This window comes from Suricata suricatta, chromosome 13 (genome assembly GCF_006229205.1).
Source record: "Suricata suricatta isolate VVHF042 chromosome 13, meerkat_22Aug2017_6uvM2_HiC, whole genome shotgun sequence".
Classification (NCBI taxonomy): domain Eukaryota; kingdom Metazoa; phylum Chordata; class Mammalia; order Carnivora; family Herpestidae; genus Suricata; species Suricata suricatta.
In genome coordinates this window covers 37,159,834-37,182,255 of record NC_043712.1, presented here as the reverse complement: position 1 = coordinate 37,182,255, position 22,422 = coordinate 37,159,834, and the positions used below count along the sequence as shown (strand labels likewise).

The 22,422-nt window shown below is 38.7% G+C and overlaps 1 protein-coding gene across 5 annotated transcripts in view; it reads right to left on the bottom strand.

Moving 5' to 3' along the window:
• UBAP2 (ubiquitin associated protein 2) overlaps positions 1-22,422 on the bottom strand; it is a 106,166-nt gene that overhangs the window by 59,762 nt on the left and 23,982 nt on the right. For 4 of the 5 annotated variants that reach the window (XM_029920446.1, XM_029920447.1, XM_029920445.1 and 1 more), the window contains 5 exons: positions 20,316-20,455; positions 14,188-14,265; positions 11,175-11,285; positions 5,930-6,083; positions 3,152-3,229 (listed from right to left, as the gene is read on the bottom strand). In XM_029920446.1, coding sequence (XP_029776306.1) covers positions 3,152-3,229; positions 5,930-6,083; positions 11,175-11,285; positions 14,188-14,265; positions 20,316-20,414 — 520 coding nt within the window. In that variant the 5' untranslated portion in view covers positions 20,415-20,455. Of the gene's footprint in view, positions 1-3,151; positions 3,230-5,929; positions 6,084-11,174; positions 11,286-14,187; positions 14,266-20,315; positions 20,456-22,422 lie in introns of those variants that run through there. The other variant, XM_029920449.1, reaches the window with a different exon arrangement.

Here is a 22,422-nt window from a genome sequence, read left to right as displayed (position 1 = left end):
CCCTCTTTCTCTCAACAATAAACATTAAAAGGAGCACCTTGGTGGCTCAGTCCAACTCTCAGTTTCAGCTCAGGTTATGATCCCATGGTTTCATGAGTTCAAGCACTGACAGTGCAGAGTCTGCTTGGGATTCTCTCTCTCCCTCTCTCTTTGCCCCTCCCCTGCTCATGCTGTCTCTGTCTCTTTCAAAATAAACAAAATTTTTAAAAAATAAATAAAATAAAAATTTTTTAAAAGTTAAATAAGCATTAAAAAAAACGAAATAAAATGTAACCATTTTCAAAAAAGGTTTAGGTATTGAATTAAGAATTTTAATGCAAGCCAATATCATCATTACATATAATTTTACTTGGTTTGGCTTCTTTCAATCCACATGTCTCATAAGCTATTCAACAATTTCATAACAGATATGCCTTCAGGGGCTACCTACTAGTTAAGTCCTTCCATCTTTTCATAAAGAAAAGCAATACTAAAGTGCCTGGGTAGCTCAGTCAGTTAAGTGTCTGACTACTGATTTCAGCTCAGGTCATGATCTCACGATTTATGGGATCGAGCTGTGTGTTGGGGTCTGCGCTGACAGCCCAGTGCTTGCTTGGGGTTCTCTATCCCTCTCTTTGTGCAAGATGTGAAATGTGACATCCTAAAGGACAAATGACATGGTCTGACAACAAACCAACGGTAAAGAGAAGTAAGAGGAGTTAGGGAGAAAAATATTCTAGATTAAAGAGAATCAAAACATGCAATACATAAACCTTGTTTCAATCCTGACTCAAAGAAATCAACTCTAAAAAGACACTATTTAAATAATCAGAAAATTCATGCATGGATTGACTATTAGAGGATACCAAATGTTTGTATGACTTAAAATTTTCTGCAAAAAAGGAAGGTTATGAAAGAGACATATAAAGCCAATATGGCTAAAAATCTATAAGTATTGTTAACTAACAGGGAGTGTACATATGGTTCATTTAACTACTCTCTCCACTTTTGTCTAAGTTTGAAATTGATCATAATTTTATTTTGGAATTTTATTTTTAAGTAATCTCTACACCTAACATGGGGCTCAAACTCACAATCTTGAGATCAAGAATCACACATTTCACCAACTGAGACCACCAGGCACTTCCGAAATTGATCGTAATCTTAAAAGGCTAGAAAAGGGAATTATAATTCCAATCTTATTTTGACTGTGCCTGGCAAATCAGTACACAGTTTTGCCCTTCTCTGATCTCTAGATATCATTTACCTTTGGCCTATATAGTATTTTAGTAAGGGACAGTTCAATGAACAGCCAAGTAGTTGGTGGTAGGATATGTACTGTCTACATCATTTCTATGCTTAATAACCTGATAATCAAAAATTCTGTCACTATGAACTGTTTATATGGAGAACAGTCACAACTGCGTGTAACAATGTACCAAACAGGGGCATCTGGCCAGCTGGCAGAGCATGTAACTTGTCTAGGAGTTGTGCGTTTGAGATCCATGTAGGGTGTAGAGATTATGTAAAAATAAAAGCTTAGAAAAGAAAAACAAGGGGGTGCCTGAGTGGCTTAGTCAGTTAAGCATCTGACTTTGGCTCAGGTTATGATCTCATAGTTCTTGGGTTCTAGCCCCGTGTTGGGCTCTGTGCTGACAGCTCAGAGCCTGGATCCTACTCAGATTCTGTCTCTGTCTCTGTCTCTCTCTCTCTCTGCCCCTCCCCTGCTCATGCTCATGCTCTCTCTCTCTCTCTCTCTCTCTCTCAAAAATAAACATAAAAGAAAAAAAGAAAAACAATAGGGGGGCCTGGGTGGCTCATTCAGTTAAGTCTCATGTCATGATCTTGCAGCCCGTGAGTTCTACAGAGTCTCATGTCAGGCTCTGTGCTGACAGTTCAAAGCCTGGAGCCTGCTTTGCATTTTCTGTGTTTCCCTCTCTCTCTGCCAATCTCCCACTCACGCTCTGTCTCTGTCTCTCTCTCTCAAAAATAAACACTGAAAACAGAAAAACAATTAAAAAAAAAAAAAGATTGAACAAAATGTCAATTCAGGTAGCTCATCTACTGAACCAAGGTAACATCTGCACATTACATTGTGTATCTTGATTTCAGAACCCTGAGAAAATTCAGTCACATCTCTAAAGAATATGAAATTACATTATTAAAGTTGCATAATGACATGCCAAATTAATTTATGTTAAAAAATTATCACCAACATGGAGCGCCTGAGTGGCTCAGTTGGTTGAGAATCTGACTCTTGCTTTCAGCTCAGGTTCTGATTTCACAGGTCATGAGATGGAGCCCCACATCAACATCAAGACTGTCAGGCTTTCTTAGGATCCTCTCTCTCCTTCTCTATCTGCCCCTCCCCTGCTCTCTCGCTCTTTCTATATAAGCTTTAAAAAAATAAATAAAATAAAACCAGTATCATATGAATAAAACTCATTTGTTCAAGTCCAGCAAAGAAGAATTTAATAACTTTGTAATCAGAGCTTCAAGTTTTAAATTATTCATATAACGGGCTTTCTTGCAGGGGGGGAGTGGGGGCACACCTAGGTGGCTCAGTCAGTTGAGCATCCAAGACTTAGCCTCAGGTCTTGATCTTATGGTTAGTGGGTTCAAGCCCCATATTAGGCTCCATGCTGTCAGCCTGCTTTGGATTGTGTGTGTCTCTCTCTGCCCCTCCCCTGCTCACACTCTGTCTCTCTCTAAATAAACAATAAAAAATTTTCTTAAATAAATAAGTGAAGGGCTTTCTTGGTTTCTTTGAAAACAACCAGGGGCACCTGGGTGGCTCAGTCGGTTAAGCATGCAGCTTCAGCTCAGGTCATGGTCTCACAGTTTGTGGGTTTGAGCTCCATGTCGGGCTCTGTGCTGACAGCTAGCTCAGAGCCTGGAGCCTGCTTCAGATTCTGTATCTCCCCCTCTCTTTGACCCTCCTCTGCTTGCGCTGCCTCTGTCTGCCTCTCAAAAATAAATTAAAAAACATTTTAAAAAATTGGAAAACAACTACAAACTTTCCTCAAATTACATGAATCCAAACACTTCATTCACAGCCATCAGTAAAGAAATCCAAAAACTGCAGAAGATCAACCATTCTTTCTGAGTATACTGCCATGCCTTAGTGGAGAAGTCAGTCACAACCATCTCCTTTCATCTTATTCTGTCTTACCTCTGCCACGGGTTCGCTTTCCACGGTCTGAAGGCTTGTCCCCTTGATTGCAATCAATTCCATTCTCTTCACCTCTAACTATGGAAGAAAAGAGCACCTCTTATACATAATTGTACATACAAATTATCAAAGGCAAAGACAAAAAGACTTTTTTTTAAAAAGGCTAAAATTGGGGCACCTGGGTAGCTCAGTCGGTTAAGCATCTGACTTCGGCTCAGGTCATGATCTCGTGGTTTGTGGGTTTGAGCCCCGCGTCGGGCTCTCTGCTGACAGCTAGCTCAGAGCCTAGAGCCTGTCTTCAGATTCTGTGTCTCCCTCTCTCGCTGACCTCCCCTGATCATGTGCTCTCTCTCTCTCTCAAAAATAAATAAAAAACTTAAAAATAAATAAATAAATAAATAAATAATTAAAAATAAAAAGGCTAAACTTAAACCAAATGGATCAGAAAACAGGAAAAACAAAACCAGATAAAAGTGGCTCAAAAACTGATGACAGTGAGGCACCTGGGTGGCTCAGTCAGTTAAGCATCTGATTCTTGATTTCAGCTCAGGTCATGATCTCAAGGTTCATGAGATCCTCACATTCATTGGACTCTACGTGCCTGGGATTCTCTCTCTCCCTCTCTATCCCTTCCTCATTTGTGTTCTCTTGCTCTCAAAATAAATCAACATTAAAAAAAATTTTTTTAAATTAATGACAGTACATCTTGCTTTAATTCATAAGTGAAAATTCTGTAGGGAAATTAAACTGATGTACCACTTTTTCTTTCTTCTAGTTGAACTTGCCCTCCCCTAAACCAAGTTTGCTTCAAAAAACTGCTTATCCAGCTACATAACACACCAATATTGGCTCTTTGGTTATGTTCAAAGCCTAGAAAGAACAGAATAGTAAAGCAGCAATACCAAGGAAATACGGAGTTGCTGGAAAAATTATGTTGGAGACCAGTTTTCCCAAGATGCTGTCCAGAATATGTCAATACAGTCTTGTCATCTCTCCTCAGCCCTATATTGCCATTAATGACTGTACTAAATACAGAAATTTCACGAGTAATATTGACACAGCTTTCTTTCCTCATTTCTTTCACAGGGCCTAAATCCCAGGAGTCATTGGTGTGGTCCCGAGTGCCTTCTTTGGCTACTCCATTTAAATTTGGCAAACCCCAGGGTGCCTGGGTGACACCGAAGTGCTGACTTTGACTCAGGTCATGATCTTGGAGTTTGTGTGGCATTGTAGCCTCGTGTGGCATTCTGTGCTGACAGCTTGTGGCCTGGAGCTTGCTCTGGATTCTGTATCTCCCTATCTCTGCTCCTCCACCACTCACACTTGCTCGCGTTCGCTCTCAAAAAGTAAAATAAAACATTAAAAAAAAAAAGATCTTGGGGTGCCTGGGTGGCTCAGTCGGTTAAGCCTCCAACTTTGGCTCACGTCAGATCTCACGTTCGTGGGTTCAAGCCCCGCGTCAGGCTCTGTGCTGACAGCTAGCTCAGAGCCTGGAGCCTGCTTCCAGTTCTGTGTCTCCTTCTCTCTTGGCCCCTCCCCCTCTCATGCTCTTTGTCTCTCTGTATCAAAAATAAATAAAACATAAAAAAAAAAAAAGATCTTGTTTAAAAAAAAAATGGCAATCCCCTCCCTTGAAGTCCTCAGGTGGCTCAGATAGTTAGGTGTATGACTCTTGGTTCTGGCTCAGGTCATGACCTCACAGTTCATGGATTTGAGCCTCACATTTGTGCTTCAGCACAGAACCGGCTTAGGATTCTCTCTTTCCTTCTCTCTCTGCCCCTGCCCTGCTCATTTACTCTCTATCTCTCTAAATAAATAAACTTAAAAAAATAAAGAAAATAAATAAATTTGCCAAATACCTCCCTCAAATCCCAATCTTGCTGCCTGCTCTTCCCCATAGAATGATCTCCACATAGTATCATTAAAATAGAATATTCTTGCAAAACATGTTACTTCTCTTTCATATTGTTACATCTCACTCTACCTACATTAAAAGTTTTAGGAGGGCAAAAGTTTGTTTTATTCATTGCCCTACGCCTATTAGATACCTGCCATATTGTAGGTAAACATCTGTGGAATAAACAAACTAGGAAAAGTCTCTAAGATGATATATTAAATATTTACCATTTATTCACTCATAAGTTAGCTATTTTAGTATGTCCTCACAGCAGGTAGTGTTGTTATGGCTAGATGATTACAAAATCTGGATCAAATGTAAGAACAGTGAAAAATCTTCCCCATTTGATAACCTACCTTTTTATCTAACCCTTGCTTTTACGAGTACCTGTTAAGTGGGAAGAATAAATAGCATCATCTATTAATGAATGAAAAATCTCCTTTAAAACTAGAAGGTGCACTTGAAGTGCCTGGGTGGCTCAGTTGGTTCAGCACCCGATCCTTGATTTCAGCTCAGCTCATGAACTCACAGTCTGTTAGTCTGAGCCCCATGTCAGGCTCTACACTGACAGCTGGAGTGAGCCTGGGATTTCTCTCTCAAAATAAATAAACTTAAAAAAATCAGAGGGGTGGATACACAACAGAAAACAGTCTTAAGAGACATAATATAATTACCTACAGCTCAGGTTAAATGCTAATATGAAATTATATCAGTTAGGATTCTAATGAACCACTTAATGGTGGCTTATTAAGTATTAACTATAAAAACAAACACCGCATTGAAGAGCTAGATATATGGGCATTCACTGGACCACTCTTTCAGTGTCTCGGTGTGTATAAAAATTTTCCTAACAAAAAACTGAGAAGAAATGTTGTACTTACATTCTCTCCCACGATTGCCACCTCTTCCTTTGCGGTTGTTATTTCCACGTCCACGGTTTACTTCTCTCTCACTTTTCTTCTCTCTATTCTCTTTGTTCTCTGAACTTTCTTTTCCAAAATTCTTTTTCTTGCCCCCTACAGTCTCCCATGAAGTCTATCAAAGATAAGAATGGTCAGAGCTGTCTGATTCAAAGTGTATACAATCACAAGGGTGTGCACATGTATTTTTCACACCTAATTACCCACGCCTTACAACTCACTTGCCTAACATTTTAATTCTTATCCTCTGATGATAAAGACAACAAACTTCTGCTAAGCTCCTATTGCTGTATACATCACAACAGAGTAAGCAACTCGCTTAATTAACATACTGTGTGTTTTCCCACCAGAGCCTTTTCCTGTACTTTAAGGCTTTTACCTATGATTTAACACTAAAGTAACTGACATTTCCCCACCCTCCCCCACAATGCCATCCTCACCTTTATCAGCAGGCCTTAAGCCTATTAATAAATAGATTTGCTCAAAGAATACAAAATTGCTTTAAAATACTCCATAAAATCTCAGAAATACAACTTGCTCTATTCAGTTAGCCAAAATAACCATCTAAAAAAATTTAATGGCAGGCAAATAAAATGTGTTTGTTTGTTTTAAACCACATACCCAAAGAGACAGTGTTGCTCAGAGCCCAGAGCCTGCTCCAGATTCTGTGTCCCTTTCTCTCTGCCCTCCTCCCCCAACTCATATTCTCTCTCCCTCTCTCTCTCTCTCAATAATAAAAATTTTAAAAAAGTTAAACTAAGTACCCAAAAGTTCAATTTCAAAGACCTGTTCTAATGAGAAGTCAAATTATTTATATAACCTCCTTCTCTGCCTCTCCTCTAATAGTGATTGAAATCAAATCAATCATGTGTATGTAAAGTGCTGAGAAAAGAACACAAAGTTCTTCTGAAAATGAGTATTAGGATATCAGTAAAAGTATGTTACTGAGAAATCCCAAAACTGGCCCATCCGTCATTATTTAACTCATTTCTCGAGATTTGAAGTGATTCAATCCCAAAATAAGAGCAGTAACTATATTAAACTTAAAAAAAAAAGTCTTAGGAATAAAAGGAAATTACTAACATTGTACATCCAAATAAACAAAAGTACTAGAAATTAATTAACTAAAATTAAAGAAACATATAGCTGAATTACTTCCAAAATGGTGAAGGCCAGAATTAAAACCCTTGTTTTTAGAAGGAATTTTTCCAACATCTACAAACCTCTGCTGAACCTACATATACCTAAATATAAAAACACTGGACATAGAAAAATGCAAATTAAAACAAGTTATTTTTGACCATTAAGTTTTGATAAATATTTTTAAAAATCAACAACAGTTTCAGCAGAATAATCAAGTACACAGCTATTTTAACCTTCCTGCAAGTCCACCTGGGAATAGTACTCAAACTTTAATTAGTTTACAGCTTTTGACCCAGCAAATTTAGTTCCAGGCCTTTATTCACAGGAAATAATTTGATAATTGTGTGAACATTTATATGCAACAGTACAAAAAAACGGGGATGGAGGGGGGGGGTCTGCAAATATCTAGCTTAAGAGACCATCTACCCTAAAACATCCATTAAGGGAGCAGAATGTAGCCACTTAAAGAGTTATCCAGGTATACACAGAAAGAGATCCATGATAGAAGTGTAGACAGCTATCCAACTAACTGTATAAAATAGGATTACATTTTTTAGTTCAAATGGAAGCCTATGTATATACTGAAGGAAGTTAGGAACATTTAAGTGAGGACATTAATATGATTTAGTTTTTATCAGTCGGCATTGCTTTTTTATTAAACAATAAAGCTTATTTATTCCAGAAAAATAATTCTGTACTGTACAAACTCAACTTATTATGCTCACTAATAGGAATAATCAAGAAACCTTTATAACATAGAATCCTATCCTCTTAAGTTAACAAGAGAAAAAGTAAATTACAGAGGTCCTAGAAAATTATACACAGTAGATAGAGTCAGCATAAGGTGCATATGTATACAATTTATAATGTCTTTACATGGCCAGACCTAAAGGTACTCAATCATTATAAAGGGACATACTTTATATATAAAACATTTGAGCCCATTTCATTCAGGATACCCATAACCAAGTCTTGGCTTGTGAACTCTACAAAGACTGACAAGAACTTATTTGTCAGGCAAAATACGGAAAGCAAACTTAAGGGGCAACTGATCTAACACCACTGTAAATGTTAAAGAAAATATTGTACATTTGACATAACAGTCTATGAGCATGTATACAAGCTTTCAACACAAACCAAAGAATTATATAAGATTTTCAACAGAACTTCTGACAACCTTTGTTATTTTGCTACTACTTGTTGAGTAGGTCTGAAGAAACTCCAAGAGGGATGGCCCTCCCAGACACATTTACTAATGAGAAAAGCAACATTCCAGGCCAGCTAATTAAAAATCACTCTCTCATCTACTCATATTTGCCAGGAACTACAAAATATAAACAAATTACTTGAAAAAAACACATTAATGCAAGAGACCGATATTTCAAAACAACTCTGTCATTCAAAACAGTATTATAATGAAACAAAAGGTTTAGTACTTAGGACCATGTTTAATGTTTTCTTTTGCGACAGCTACTCTTCTGCGACAAAGACCCTTATCCTTAAAAAAAAAAAAAAGCATGAACAATTCCACATAACATTTTTTTTTCCCAAAGAAATAATTTGGTTTCAGAAGATCCTAGTACGAAATAAGGTTAGTCAATAGGATAAAACAAATTTGTTTGCTTTCATGATTTATTTTAAAAGTTTTCTAATGTTCACTCATTTTTGAGAGAATGAGAAAGAGCACAAGCAGGAAAAGGGCAGAGAGAGATGGAGAGACAGAATCCAAAGCAGGCTCCAGGCTCCATCTGTCAGCACAGAGCCTGAGGCAGGGCTCCAACTCATGAACCATAAGATCATGACCTGAGCCAAAGTCTGACACTTATCCAACTGAGCCACCCAGGCACCCCTTTGTGGTTTATTTTAAATGTTCTTGCTCCTACCAATCCTACAGTGTTCACATTGACTAGCACCCCCACCTCAATAAACTCTGTCCCAGTCAGGGGAAGATATTCCTTACAGCTGGTTAGCCATGGCTGCTACAGACAGCAACAAGGTAGGAGACAAGGCAAACACGATCGAAGAAAAGATGTACCATACATGATCGTAAACAAACGAAGGTTTCAAAAGGATGTTCCCTCTGCCTCTTCATTTCCCCCCACAGCCTTCTCATCTCTCAACAAGCATATCCTTTTGTGTCTGTATTCAGGCCCTAATTTGCTATTTTCTAATATGTGAAGAAATCAAACCAGATCCAACCCCACTTCATAGTTTCCAGGTTCAAGATAACAAAAAATTTATTCTTTATCATTCAACACAGAACTAACTCCTCTGGGTTCAGTCCCAAATGAGCAGAAGTAAAACTAAATAAGACAGAAAACTGGACATTTCATTTAAGACTTAAAAGTTCACCCAACTACCACAGAAAAGAAATAAAGTCTGCTGGCATTAAAGGAAAGGCAACACAAAGTAGTATCCGGACCTACCTCTACCATAAAAAATAAAACAGGCCCTCCAATTAACAATTTGGAAATATTTCCTTTATTCAGAGTAGTTTTTTAATATGGAAATAGGATAGTTTAGCCCTTCAGTTCATTTTGAAAATAAGAGAGATGGGGCGCCAGCATGGCTCAGATGGTTGAGCATCTTAATCTAGATTTCGGCCCAGGTCATTATCTCAGAGTTCATAGGATTGAATCCCCATTGGGCTCTGTGCTGACAGGTGGGAGCCTACTTGGGATTCTCTCTCCCTCGCTCTCTACCCTTCCCCTACTCACATGGTCTCTCAAGAGAAACATAAAAAAAAAAAACCAAAAGGAAACAACAGAGAGCCATTCTAGACTGCAACCATTGGCAATGTGGTAAACACATTCCCTAGAAAATATAGGCCTAAGTGTCAGCAAACAAATAAAATTCAAAATTTTATTTCATCACGTAATATGTATTTTCCCAACAAACTGATATATTTGGTAGTTTAACATGTTGACTAGTGTTATCTTGAATAGAATTTTAATCACAGATATTGCTATACTCACATAATGAAATATTTTCCCAATTATCTGATTTTTATAATTATAAGACATTCTGCTTATTTCATATTAAATAAAGATATTATATGTTCAAACTACTCAAAAACAGTTGATTTTTATGTCTTCATTTTTAGTTTTTGAGAGAGACAGAAAGACAGAGAGTGAGTGGCGGAGGGGCAGAGAGAGAGGGAGACACAGAATCTGAAGCATGCTCCAGGCTCTGAGCTATCAGCACAGATCCTGATGCGGGACTTGAACCCACGGACTGTGAGATCATGCTCTGAGTCGAAGTCGGACGCTTAACTGACTGAGCCACCCGGGCACCCCAAAACAGTTCATTTTTATATAGCCTATCCTTAAAAATGAGAACTTGATTAAATTTGAACACTGACAAGGAAAGTATTTCTGGTTGTGTTCCTTTTTATACTCCTTTTAAGGTGCATCTTTATTTGTTTTAAATCTGCTCTAAAATGGTTTCAATTTCAAAATACAAACATCGTGAAATCTCCATTAAGAAATCAAAAGACCGGGGCTAACAACTGCCTGGTGTGGCTTCAGTTTTACCTTCCTAAAATAAAAGGGGGTAGGTTTAGTGTGCTTACTTCAAACTTTATTAAGCTAACCACAACAACCCCACACTTTTTTCCCTTATTTTATCTATCTGTTAAAATTTGTCGGTAGAATATTCACACATAAGCAAATAGATATACCAGTAAATCCTGGTTTTCTGTTAGTCTAGAGATGTAAGAAGTAGTAAGAAGTGATGACTGAGATGAAGAAACATGCAAGCCAAGAGAAGTTTTTCAGGTGGTGAAAATGTCCACAGGCCCAGAGAATTTGGAAACTGTGTAAGACTGGAGGAGATGACCAAGTTCTCTTTCGAGTCTTCAGATTCTACAACTTCATGAAGAAACCATATATAACAAAAACAGTCATTTCAGGTTAGTGTTCTTTCTGGTCTTAAAACAAATATGGAATGGAACCCATAACCCCCTCCACCCCTACCCCCAAAAAGGTGAAACTCAAAATGCAATAGGGACTTGGAGATCAATCTTAGCACTACAAAACAATTAATTATAATTGATAATACTTACCGTGTCTGAATTCCCTTCGAGCAATATATTGATAGCTTTGTTCACATCTCCATTACAGTCATGTAGGGCCACTATGCATTCATCCTGATTTTTCCCCGTCACTTCCATAAGCTATCAAAATTATAAGGAAATAGTTAAGGGGACCCCAAAATGGCACTTGATATTAATTTTAAGATTCTTCTCAGGACACCTGGGTGGCTTAGTCAGTTAAGTGTCATGGTTTCAATTTAGGTCATAATCTCATGGTTCATGGGTTCAAGACCCTCATCAGGCTCTGTGCTGACAAGGTGGACCCTGCTTGGGACACTCTTTCTCTTTCTGTCCCTTCCCCACTCATGTTCTCTCTCTCTCATAATAAATAAATAAGCATTTTTAAAAAAGATTCTAGGGCACCTGGGTGGCTCAGTCAGTTAAGCGTCCAACTTTGGCTCAGGTCAGGATCTCATTTTCGTGGGTTCCAGCCCTGCGTCGGGCTCTGTGCTGACAGCTCAGAGCCTGGAGCCTGCTTCGGATTCTGTGTCTCCCTCTCTCTGTCTCTCCCCTGCTCATGCTCTGTCTCTCCTTTCTCAAAAATAAGCATTAAAAATTTTTTAATAATTCTTCTATATAAAAATAAAAATTACATAGTCCATCCACATGAAGATGCCCTCCTTCCAGACTCTGAGCTTATAATCCAAGGACAGGTTTACCTGCTTTTTTGTAGCTATTCCTGGTCTTTTCATCAATAAAGAGGAGTCAAACTACTAATCAACACTCTTCAAGCTGACCCAGTATCAAATTATTAATCAGCAGCACACACATACACGTATATAAGTCTCAGCATAATCAGGATCAGCTGACTACTCCAACTTAGTTCAATGGCCTGGGATTCACAAAATTCTGAACCACTCAAAATAGTAAGTGGACTATACATTTCCCAAAGACCAGATGTATGTGGCTACATTAACAGAACATCCAGTCCAACTGTTTTACACAGAGAAAGCATTACCTATGTGGTCTATCACCGCTTGGATTAAAACACTCCACATATATAATAAAGGTCTCACAAATGGACAGTACTTCCACAAGCAACTTCAACAGGATGCTATGTTTGAAGTAATCGAAGAAATCCCTTGGTACATCCTCTTTAACAAGGAAGATTAAGCTACTCAACATTTTCATCACAAGTATAATTATAGATTAAGCACAATACAGGTTTCTGAATTACCAGTGAACAAATGTATGATTTAAGTATCTGTTGTGTCTTACATACATTTTAACTGCTTTAGGGTGTACTACCTGTTCAAAATCATTTGACTCCAACATCTGAAGTGCTTTCTCTAGGGTCAAAAAACAAATTGCTAGCAAAGCCTATCTGAAATCTAGGTATCCTGATCTCATAAGTACAGCTCTTTGCACTATTACCACTCTCTCTGTGATTTCCTCTCTGCATTACACAGCTAAAGTCCTAAACACTTTACAGCTTCCCAGTGCTTTGGGCTTTGGATATCTACTAGTGTCAGTTTTTATCAGTGATCTGTGTTATTTTTTAATGTTTACTTACTTTTGAGAAAAAGAGAGCATGCACATGGGAAGGGAGGAGCAGAGAGAGAGAGACAGAAGATTTGAAGGAGGCTCTGCGCTGACAGCAGAGAATCAATGCAGGACTCAGACCCATGAACTGTGAGATCATGACCCGAGCCAAAGTTGCATACTTAACCAACTGAGCCACCCATGCGTCCGATCAGTGATCTGTATTAACACAATACCTGCAATATACAGGTGTTAAGATACACCCTCCCCCCACCCCCCGTGACTGAATTAGTAAGAGACTGAAATTTAAATTTGTAACTCTGAATTCCTGGACCATCTACTATGCTATTTTTTTGTGTATCTACTATGCTATTCAGATAAAATGCAATATGAATTTCAGATAAAAATGCAATATGAAGCAGTACATCTCAAACTGTACATAAATCTCTTTCCAGAGAAGGAATTCTGTAATTTTTAATTAATCGCTTTTGTGCCCTTCTAAAAATATTACCAATAGTTTAACATCAGCAACTATAAGTAAAACCAAAGGGTTTACATTGTAAAAGTCTAAACAGTTCGTTAGGCAGGCAGGTAGGCATGAGTGGCAAGTGGATGGATCTTAGACATCCTGAAGGAGAACCCTAACTGAGGAGAGTCAGGGGACCACCCCCATTCCACGCATCTAGAGGAAGATTTAAGGTTGTGGTACTTTTTGCAGTTGTGCAGAAGGCAGTCGCTTGCCCTTATTTGACCTATGTCTCTAGAACAGAAATAATGTCGTAGTTTCCTACAGGAGCAGGAATTTCAAACACATCTTGGGAAAGGACATGCATAGTTGGCTAATTATTCTATAATCCAGGTCTGTCACTCAAATGTTGCAACCCTAGTATCTCCCCCAAAAGAAAAAAAGTTTCCAAGGCCAGTGTCTCTCTTGACTAGCCCACTCCTCCATGGAGTATACTTTACTAAAACTTTGCTTGCTTTTGTTTTGCTCTTAAGTCTTTACTGTGGCTGCAAAAAAGAACTGAGGCTTCTTTCTTTTTCAATCTAACTTTCAGTAACAAGTTCACTATGGAACATTTACTCCAAAGAACAATTACTGATAGACTCTACGAAGGGCTGGACCAAGATAAGTGTTACAGCTTGATTCTAGAATCTTGAAGGAAAAAGAAGTCTTAAAAGAAAAGAAGATTTTGAAATTAAGATTTTTATTACCAAAAAGTCCTCTCATTAAAGTTCTAAATGAGACATCACCCTAAAATCTAATGTTATATTTTTCCAGCCTATGTTAAGAATTACAACCATGTTGAAAAAGGGAATTCAGTTCTTAACATTATGAAAATTTTCTGAGAACTTGCTAAATGCTAAATATACTTTCTCTTCACAGATATAAACAATGTCAATATGCCTTTTCACAAATGTCTAGTTCATTATTGATAACACTATTGATAACTATGAAGATTCTGCTGCCAAAATAATAGTATAATTTGCCAGAACATACCTGTTTAACTTTAGCCTCAAACTCTAAATCATTTTTATCGAAGATCACTTGAGCGAGACGCATCTGTTCAGCTGTTGCCTGAAAAGCACACACAACTGTTAAAGATTTAAGCACAAAATAGAAGATGCCAAAATACGCTGCCAAAAGAAAAAAAAGCTCTCAAGCACTACAGCATTATGTAACAGAAATACTGACTAACTAAAAAAACAAAAGGACTTGAGGTGTCTGGGTGGCTCAGTCGGTTAAACGTCCAACTTCCGCTCAGATCATGATCTCCTGGTTCATGGGTTTGAGCCCTGTGTCAGGCTCTGTGCTGACAGCTTGTTCAGAGCCTGGAGCCTACTTCAGATTCTGTGTCTTCTCTTTCTGTCCCTACCTCATTCGTGCTCTCTCTCTCTGTCCCTCAATAATAAATGTTAAAAAAAAAAAAAAAAAAGATTCTGAACGTAGGGCTCTGAAATGTATACAATCTGTCTCCATGAGCCAAATTAGCATTCAGGTCTCATTCCTTTGACCAAATGACAAAAAGTTGTCATTCATCTTGACTGGCCATGTGACTCACTTAAATTGTCTTTCCCCAGGGGAGACAGGAGTAACAAGCACTAGAGAAAACTGGAAGAACGACAGGAAGTCATGAAAATTGCTAGGACATAGGCTTAGAACCAGCCTGGCTATCAAAAAAGGAAAAAAAACTGCTGTCAGCTCTTAAAAGGTACCTTGGTCAATACTGAAGAGAAAGGGTTATATTTATCTAAATAATTATCTTGGGGGTGTGTGTGTGCCTGTGTGGCTCAGTCAGTTAAGCGTCTGACTCTTGATCACATCTCACGTCTTGATCTCAGGGTCATGAGTTCAAGTCCCACATTGGGATCCACTCCGGGTAGGAAGACTACTTTAAAAAAATAAGAGAGGGGCGCCTGGGTGGCTCAGTCGGTTAAGCCTCCGGCTTTGGCTCAGGTCAGATCTCATGTTCGTGGGTTCGAGCCCCGCGTCAGGCTCTGTGCTGACATCTAGCTCAGAGCCTGGAGCCTGCTTCAGATTCTGTGTCACCTTCTCTCTCTGCCCCTCCCCCTCTCATGCTGTCTCTCTCTGTATCAAAAATAAATAAAACATTAAAAAAAAGTTTAAAAAAATAAAAAAATAAGAGAGAGAGAGAGAGGGAAGAGGAGGGAGAGAGAGAGGGAGAGAGAGAGACAGAGAGGGAGAGAGAGGGAGAGAGAGGGAGAGAGAGGGAGAGAGAAAGGGAGAGAGGGAGAGAGGGAGAGAGAGAGAAGGGCACCTGAGTGGCTCAGTTGGTTGAGCATCTGACCCTTGATTTCAGCTCAGGTCATGATTTCCCAGTTCATGGGACTGAGCCCAGCCATCACATTCTGTGCTGGGAGCGTGAAGCCTGCATGGGATTCTCTCTCCCCCTCCCTCTCTGCCCCTATCCTACTCTCATTCTTTTCTAAATATAAATACACATAAGAGGGGAGGGGAGGGAAAAATAGAGTAAGCAGCAAGGTAATGCCCTCTCCCCAAACCTATGAAAACACCACCAAAAAAAAGTACCTAGAGAACAAAGCCCAACTGCTATCTTGTTTGAAAACTAAAAGGCACTGAGCATGAAGAAAATGATACAGTAATACATAAAATAACAGCTAAAGGTTTTCTAACTCAGAAATAAAAATGAAGACTGCACAAAGAAGAAACATAAAAATAAATTTTTAACAGCTAATGTTTCAAGAGAACTAGAAGGTCAAGCAAGGAAATATTTAAAGTAAAAATTTAGGGACGCCTGAGTGGCTCAGTCAGTTAAGCATACAACTCTTGATTTCTGCTCAGGTCATGATCTCAAAGTTCGCAATTCAAGCCCCACATGGGGCTCCGTGCTGGCAGTGAGGAGCCGGCTTGGGATTCTTCTTCTCTCCATCTCTCTATGTCCCTCCCTGTTCGCTCACCCTCTCAAAATAAATAAACATTAAAAAATTCATTTTACATTCAAGTGTGAAGGGAATAAATTGTTACCAGCACCTAATAACACAGGGAATATTATTCTCATGAGCCTTTCCTCAGGAGTCAACAGTAATCGTTTTAGACAACCAAAAATGACTATAGACTTTGACATTAAGTATTTTTTATTGCTTTTAATGTTCATTCATTTTTGAGAGACAGAGACAGAGCGTGAATGGGGGAGGAGTAGAGAGAGAGGGAGACAGAATCCAAAGAAGGGTCCAGGCTCTGAGCTGTCAGCACAGAGCCCAACGCAGGGCTTGAACCCACTAACTGCAAGATCATGACTTGAGCTGAAGTCAAATGCCCCACCAAATGAGCCACCCAGGTGCACCTGACATTAAGTATTAATGGGGACTGCTCAGCATATACTCACTGTTTAAAAAAAAAAAAGTCAAATTGTATCTCAAAGGGAGAAAATATGGTATACACGGGTAACGAACAGAGTATACAGATATAATATAACTAAAAAGGAGAGGAGTGGAGAATATCTGCAACTTCCAGATGTGGCCTGTCAGCTGATTCAGGTCCCAAAGGTCCCAAAGGCTGTATCTTGAAGCAATGGATGCCCCAACCTATCCTTCAGGCTGTCACTGGCTGCCACATTATCATTTTTACACTTGAGGGTGACCTCTATCAAGTAAAATAGGGACATTTTACTTGTAAAATTATCAAGTAAAAGTAAGGATATAAGGGTGGCCTTGTATTAGGCCTGTCATATGGAAAAAAACATGTAGTAACTGTCACATAGAACAAAGAGGGCAAGTCCTGTCACCTTTATAATAGGGATTGCCTGTGTGACAGTAACCTGTACTAAATGTTGTTGCTGGGAGCCGAGACTTGGCTGTTTTGGGAGCCTCCCATCTCCTTCAGCTATCCTACCAACATCCTATATTTTCAACCCAACACCAGGCTCGACCCCACAACCCTGGGATCATGACATGAGCCAAAAATCAAGTGTCGGATGCTCTACAAACTGAGCCACTCAAGCACCGTGATTTCCTGATTCTTAATAAAGTGTTCTGTGATTATGTTTTTTAAGGGTTTTAAAAAAAAATACACTCAGTTGAGCAGCCAACTTCAGCTCAAGTCACGATCTCAAGATTCTTGAGTTCAAGCCCCACATTAGTCTCACTGATGTCCATACAGAGCCTGCTTCTATCTTCTGTCTCCACCTCGCTCTGCCTCTCCCTGCCTCATTGAGCTCTCTCTCAAATATATATTAAAAAAGAAATACACAATCAAATATTCAGATATCACATCTACAACTTGCCCTCAAAAGGTTCAGGGGAAATGCTGTGTGTAGTTTATCCTTTATGAGAAGGAGAAAAAGGTAACGTAAACTTGGTAAAAATGTTACCATCTAGGAGATCTGAATGAAGGATATTTAGGAATTAGGTATACTACTTTTGAAACTTTTCTCTCTCAAAGCATGTTTTTATTTTAAGTAAGATTCAAAGAGACTTTATTTAAGTAATTCATCTAACTGGTAAGGTGGCAGACCCACTCATTGCCTTCTCTCTTACCTCCCTCTAGTCTGATAGGCTATCTCAGAACACCTCCACCTTTGGACATTTAGAATTGAGTAATAAACTTCTTACAGAATAAAGCCTCCCCCTACCCCAGGGTGCTTCACTAGGAAATACTTGCTAGAATGGGAAAATGGGATGAATGGGTAAGTGAACATGAACATAATTTTATTCACACTGCTTTTTTGAGAAATTCTCAACACGTTTTCTTTTTCACCCCTCTCCATCCTCAACACACATTTTTAAAAAGGAAAATTAGGAATCTAAGGGTCTAAGAATCTTTCCTACAGCTCAGTACACAGTTTTTTCATCGCATTACATAAAATGAGCCATCCTCAAAAAGCCCATAGAAAAACTAACAATGCCAACCTTGAGAGGAAGAGAGCCCTCCCTCCTCCAGCCTGGAGGCTGATTCTCTGGGTATTAGCCCAAGGAGGTTATCTGGGTATATGATGGAAACAATTTACAATCCTGACATTTCAGTTGGCCCTCCTTTAAAGGATTACACTTGTATTAAGTTTTTTGTTTTTTGTTTTCTTAATTTGAGAGACAGAGAGAGCGTGCCCAAGTGGGGAAAAGGACAAAGGGAAAGAAAGAGAGAGAATCTCAAGCAGGCTTCATGCTCAGCAAGGAGTCTGAGGCAGGGCTCGATCCCACTATCCCAAAATCACTACCTGAGTCACAATCAAGAGCCAGACACTCAACTACGGAGCCATCCAGGCGTTCCTTAAGATTTTATTTTTGGTGCACCTGAGTGGCTCAATCAGTTAAGCACCCAACTCTTGATTTCAGTTCAGGTCATGATTTCACAGTTCATGTGTTCAAGCCCTGCATCGGGCTCTGTGTTGACAGTGTGGAACCTGCTTGGAATTCTTTGTCTCTCTCTCTCTCTGCCCCTCTCCTGCTGGCATGGTCACACTCTCGCGCACTCTCTCTCTCTCTTAAAAATAAATATTTAAAAAATTTTAATGGTTTGTTTATTTTTGAGAGAGAGAGAGAGAAATGGAGGATCCAAAGCAGGCTGTTTACTGACAGCAGAAACCTTGATGTGGGGCTTGAACTTACAAACTGCAAGATCATGATGACCTGAGCCAAAGTTGGATGCTTAACTGACTGAGCCACCCAGGTGTCCCGAAGGATAATCTCTACACCCAATGTGGGGCTCAAACTTACATCCCCCAAAATCAAGAGTCGCATGTTCCATCAGCTAAGCCAGCCAGGCATTCCTAAAAGATAACACTTTTAATCTTAACACAATTTAATAAACAAAAACAAAAAATGGTGTTTTAATTTTTATTTCTTTGATTATTAGTAGGGTTGCACCTATGTGTATTCATAACTTTTATTCTTTCTTAGAATACATTCCTTCTTCATAAAACATTTTCTTAAGCACTCACCTATCAAGGGAGGGACTCTTCCAAAAGTCCAAATTTTCCAACAACAGGTAGTCTTTCCTGATTAGTTGTGAATCAGGGCAAATGTATTTAGAAACAAGCACTGAATAGCAGAGACATAGGTCTACTGACAGAAGCAAACTATAAGGCTAAGATTATACTGAAAAACTTAAGATGACAATTAAGCACAGTGTACTTTTTTTTTTAAGTACAGTGTACTTTCTGTGTCTCTTAATATCAATAGGGCACTTGGGTATGAATGATTATTTAAAAAGTACTTGTAATTAGCTATCAAAGTATAGTCAAATATCAATCTGAAATTTATGATGGGCCTCTAGAAAAAGGTTTGCAAATCTAGTCAATAACATGTATAAAATTATCTATTTTGTACCAGGTACTGAAATTAGCATTTTACTTAATTAAATTATCTCACTTTATTTAAAATAATAATATAGGGGCACCTGGGTGGCTCAGTCAGTTTAGTGTCCTACTTCAGCTCAGGTCATGATCTCTCAGTTCCTGAGTTTTAGCCCTGCGTCAGGCTCTCTGATGACAGCTCAAAGCCTGGAGCCTGCCTCAAATTCTGTATCTCCCTCTCTCTCTGCCCCCCACCCCACTCATGCTCACTCATGCTCTCTCTCTCTCAAAAATAAAATAAACATAAAAAAATTTTTTAATATAAATAAATCTGAAGGAAGAACTATTTAACAAATATTTTATACATACAGACCTTGTTAATTAAAAGCCATCTAATGTTAAAGGACTCTTCCCAGTTAACAATGCTTGAAAGTAAAGGCAGCTTTCTGTAAGTGTCTTATAATTCATTTATTTCTCTACTTCAGAGTATTACTTCTCCACATATTCTGGATTCTCCAAATATATCCCAAGCACATACCTAGATTAATAATAAAGAAAAGGAGGGGCACCTGGCTAGCTCAATCAGTAAAGTATGTGACTCTTGATCTTAGAGTTTTAAGTTCAAGCCCCATGTTGGATGTAGAGATTACTTAAAATCTTTCCCAAAAAAAGAAAAAGAAAAAGAAAAAAAGAAAAGGAGATAGCCTAGATGCTAACAGGTAGCAGGAAAAGGTTCAGAATCAACACCTACTTTATAAAAACAAGATTCAAAATACTAAGGTTTCCTACAAAAGACATTATATGCTCCCTACTTAACATAACTATAAATAAAGCAAAGAGTTTCACAAAAACTCACCTGTACTACTTGTTTCTGTAGTTGTGACGCCTGTGTGGCTGAAATCTGTGTTTTTTCCCGAGCACCTCGGGAACGGTCACTGGTCACCGAAGTCATCATATACAGTATATACAAAATAACGTATGTACAAAATAGAAAATCTGCAAGAAAGCAGGCATGGTAAGCAATATTCCAAATCACAGTATAAGGCAAGAAAAAAAATCGAGGATAATAAGGAAACATGAGACAAATCATAAAAGTTCTCTAAAACACAAATTCTCAAGAAATGATCCATTAGGGTTTTACAATTTCCTAGCAACAATTAGGCCAATTTCACAACCTCATTAAAGGTAAAAATAACACTTTTAAATAATATTTTCCAGGGTTGCCTGGGTGGCCCAGTTGGTTAAGTGTCCAACTTTGGCTCAGGTCATGGTCTCATGGTCCATGGGTTCGATCCCTGCGTCGGGCTCTGTGCTGAAAGCTCAGAGCCTAGAACCTGCTTCAGATTCTGTGTTTCATTCTCTCCTTTACCCCTCCTCCCCTGCTCACATGCTCTCTCTTACTCTCAAAAATAAACATAAAATTTTTTTTAAATAAATGGATTCCATTAAAGATGTATTTCATTCTAATATGGTTAACTCTTACAGGTTTCTGGATCATTTAGATAATTTGATGAAAAATATGGACTCTCCCCTTAGAAAAATGCATATCCACATACAATGCTGCCTGAAATTTTAGGAGGTTTACATCTCTCATACCCTTCCCCAAAGTAATGGGCAACCCCCCTCTACCCCCTCAATGTCTACAAACAGCCGGTGAAAAACCATGCTCCAAGAATTTACAAGAGCTCTCCAGGCACCTGGCTGGCTCAGTCTACAGAGCATGTGACTGTTGATCTCTGAGTCATGAATTCAAGCCCTACACTGGTGTAGATATTTTTTTAAATAAATTTTTTAAAATGTTTTTTTATTTATTTTTGAGAGACAGAGAGAGACAACGTGAGCAGGGGAGGGTCAGAGAGAGAGGGAGACACAGAATCTGAAGACAGGCTCCAGGCTCTGAACTAGCTCTCAGCACAGAATCCAATGCAGGGCTCAAACCCATGAACCATGAGATCATGAACTGAGCCGAAGCCAGAAGCCGGACGCTTAACCAACTGAGCCACCCAGGCGCCCCCTAAAAAATAAATTTTAAAAAATCTTTTTGGAAGAGCTCAAAACCATTAGGTGTTTTTGTTTTGTTGTTGTTTTTTGTTTTGTTTGTTTGGGTTTTTTGTTTTTTGTGTTTTTTTGGTCTTTAGGGCCCTTATTCTTAAGGGTATCCCTGATCATGTCTATATAAAATATAACTGCTGGGGCACTTGGCCAGCTCAGTCAGTACAGCATGGAGGCTCTAAATCTCAAGGTTGCTGAATTTGAGCCCCAAGTTCGGTGTACAGATTACTTAAAATGTAACTGCTCATTTGGTCATGCATCAAAATCTCATAATCATTACACTCTTTAAATGGGCTCTCTTCTCTGCCATCCTAAAAACCAAAGGCACATACTTTGCTCCCAAAGAAGCAATCAAGGGAAAATTATAGTTTGTAGCAAAACTTCTAAATACAAATATGTGTGTGTGTGTGTGTGTGTGTGTGTTTAACAATGTAAAAAATTAAGTATATTACTTATATGCCAGCTAAAGGGAAAAAAATAGTATGTCAATCTCTAAAGAAATTGTCTATGACTGCTTTTGCACTACAATGACAGTACTGAATAGCTTTAACAGAAGCAAGGCAGAAAATACTTACTACCTGGCCCTTTAGAGAAAAAGTGTTCTGACCCTTCTTAAAAGAGTCATTCAGTAAGAGTGTAATTCTCCCTCAACTACAGATTCAACTTACTTTTCATAAGTAAGTTGAATTTCTAACAAGGATTTTTTTAAGGTTTTTCTTTTTTTTTTTTAATTTTAAATAATCTCTACACCCAACATGGGTCTCGAACCCATGACTCAGTGATCAAGAGTCACACACTCCTCCAACGGAGACAGCTAGGCACCCCGCTAAGGTTTTATCGCCTAAAACCTTACTAGCTGATTCTAGTAAGGGAAGCAAATAGCCAATAACAGCCAAATAGTCCTTCAAAGT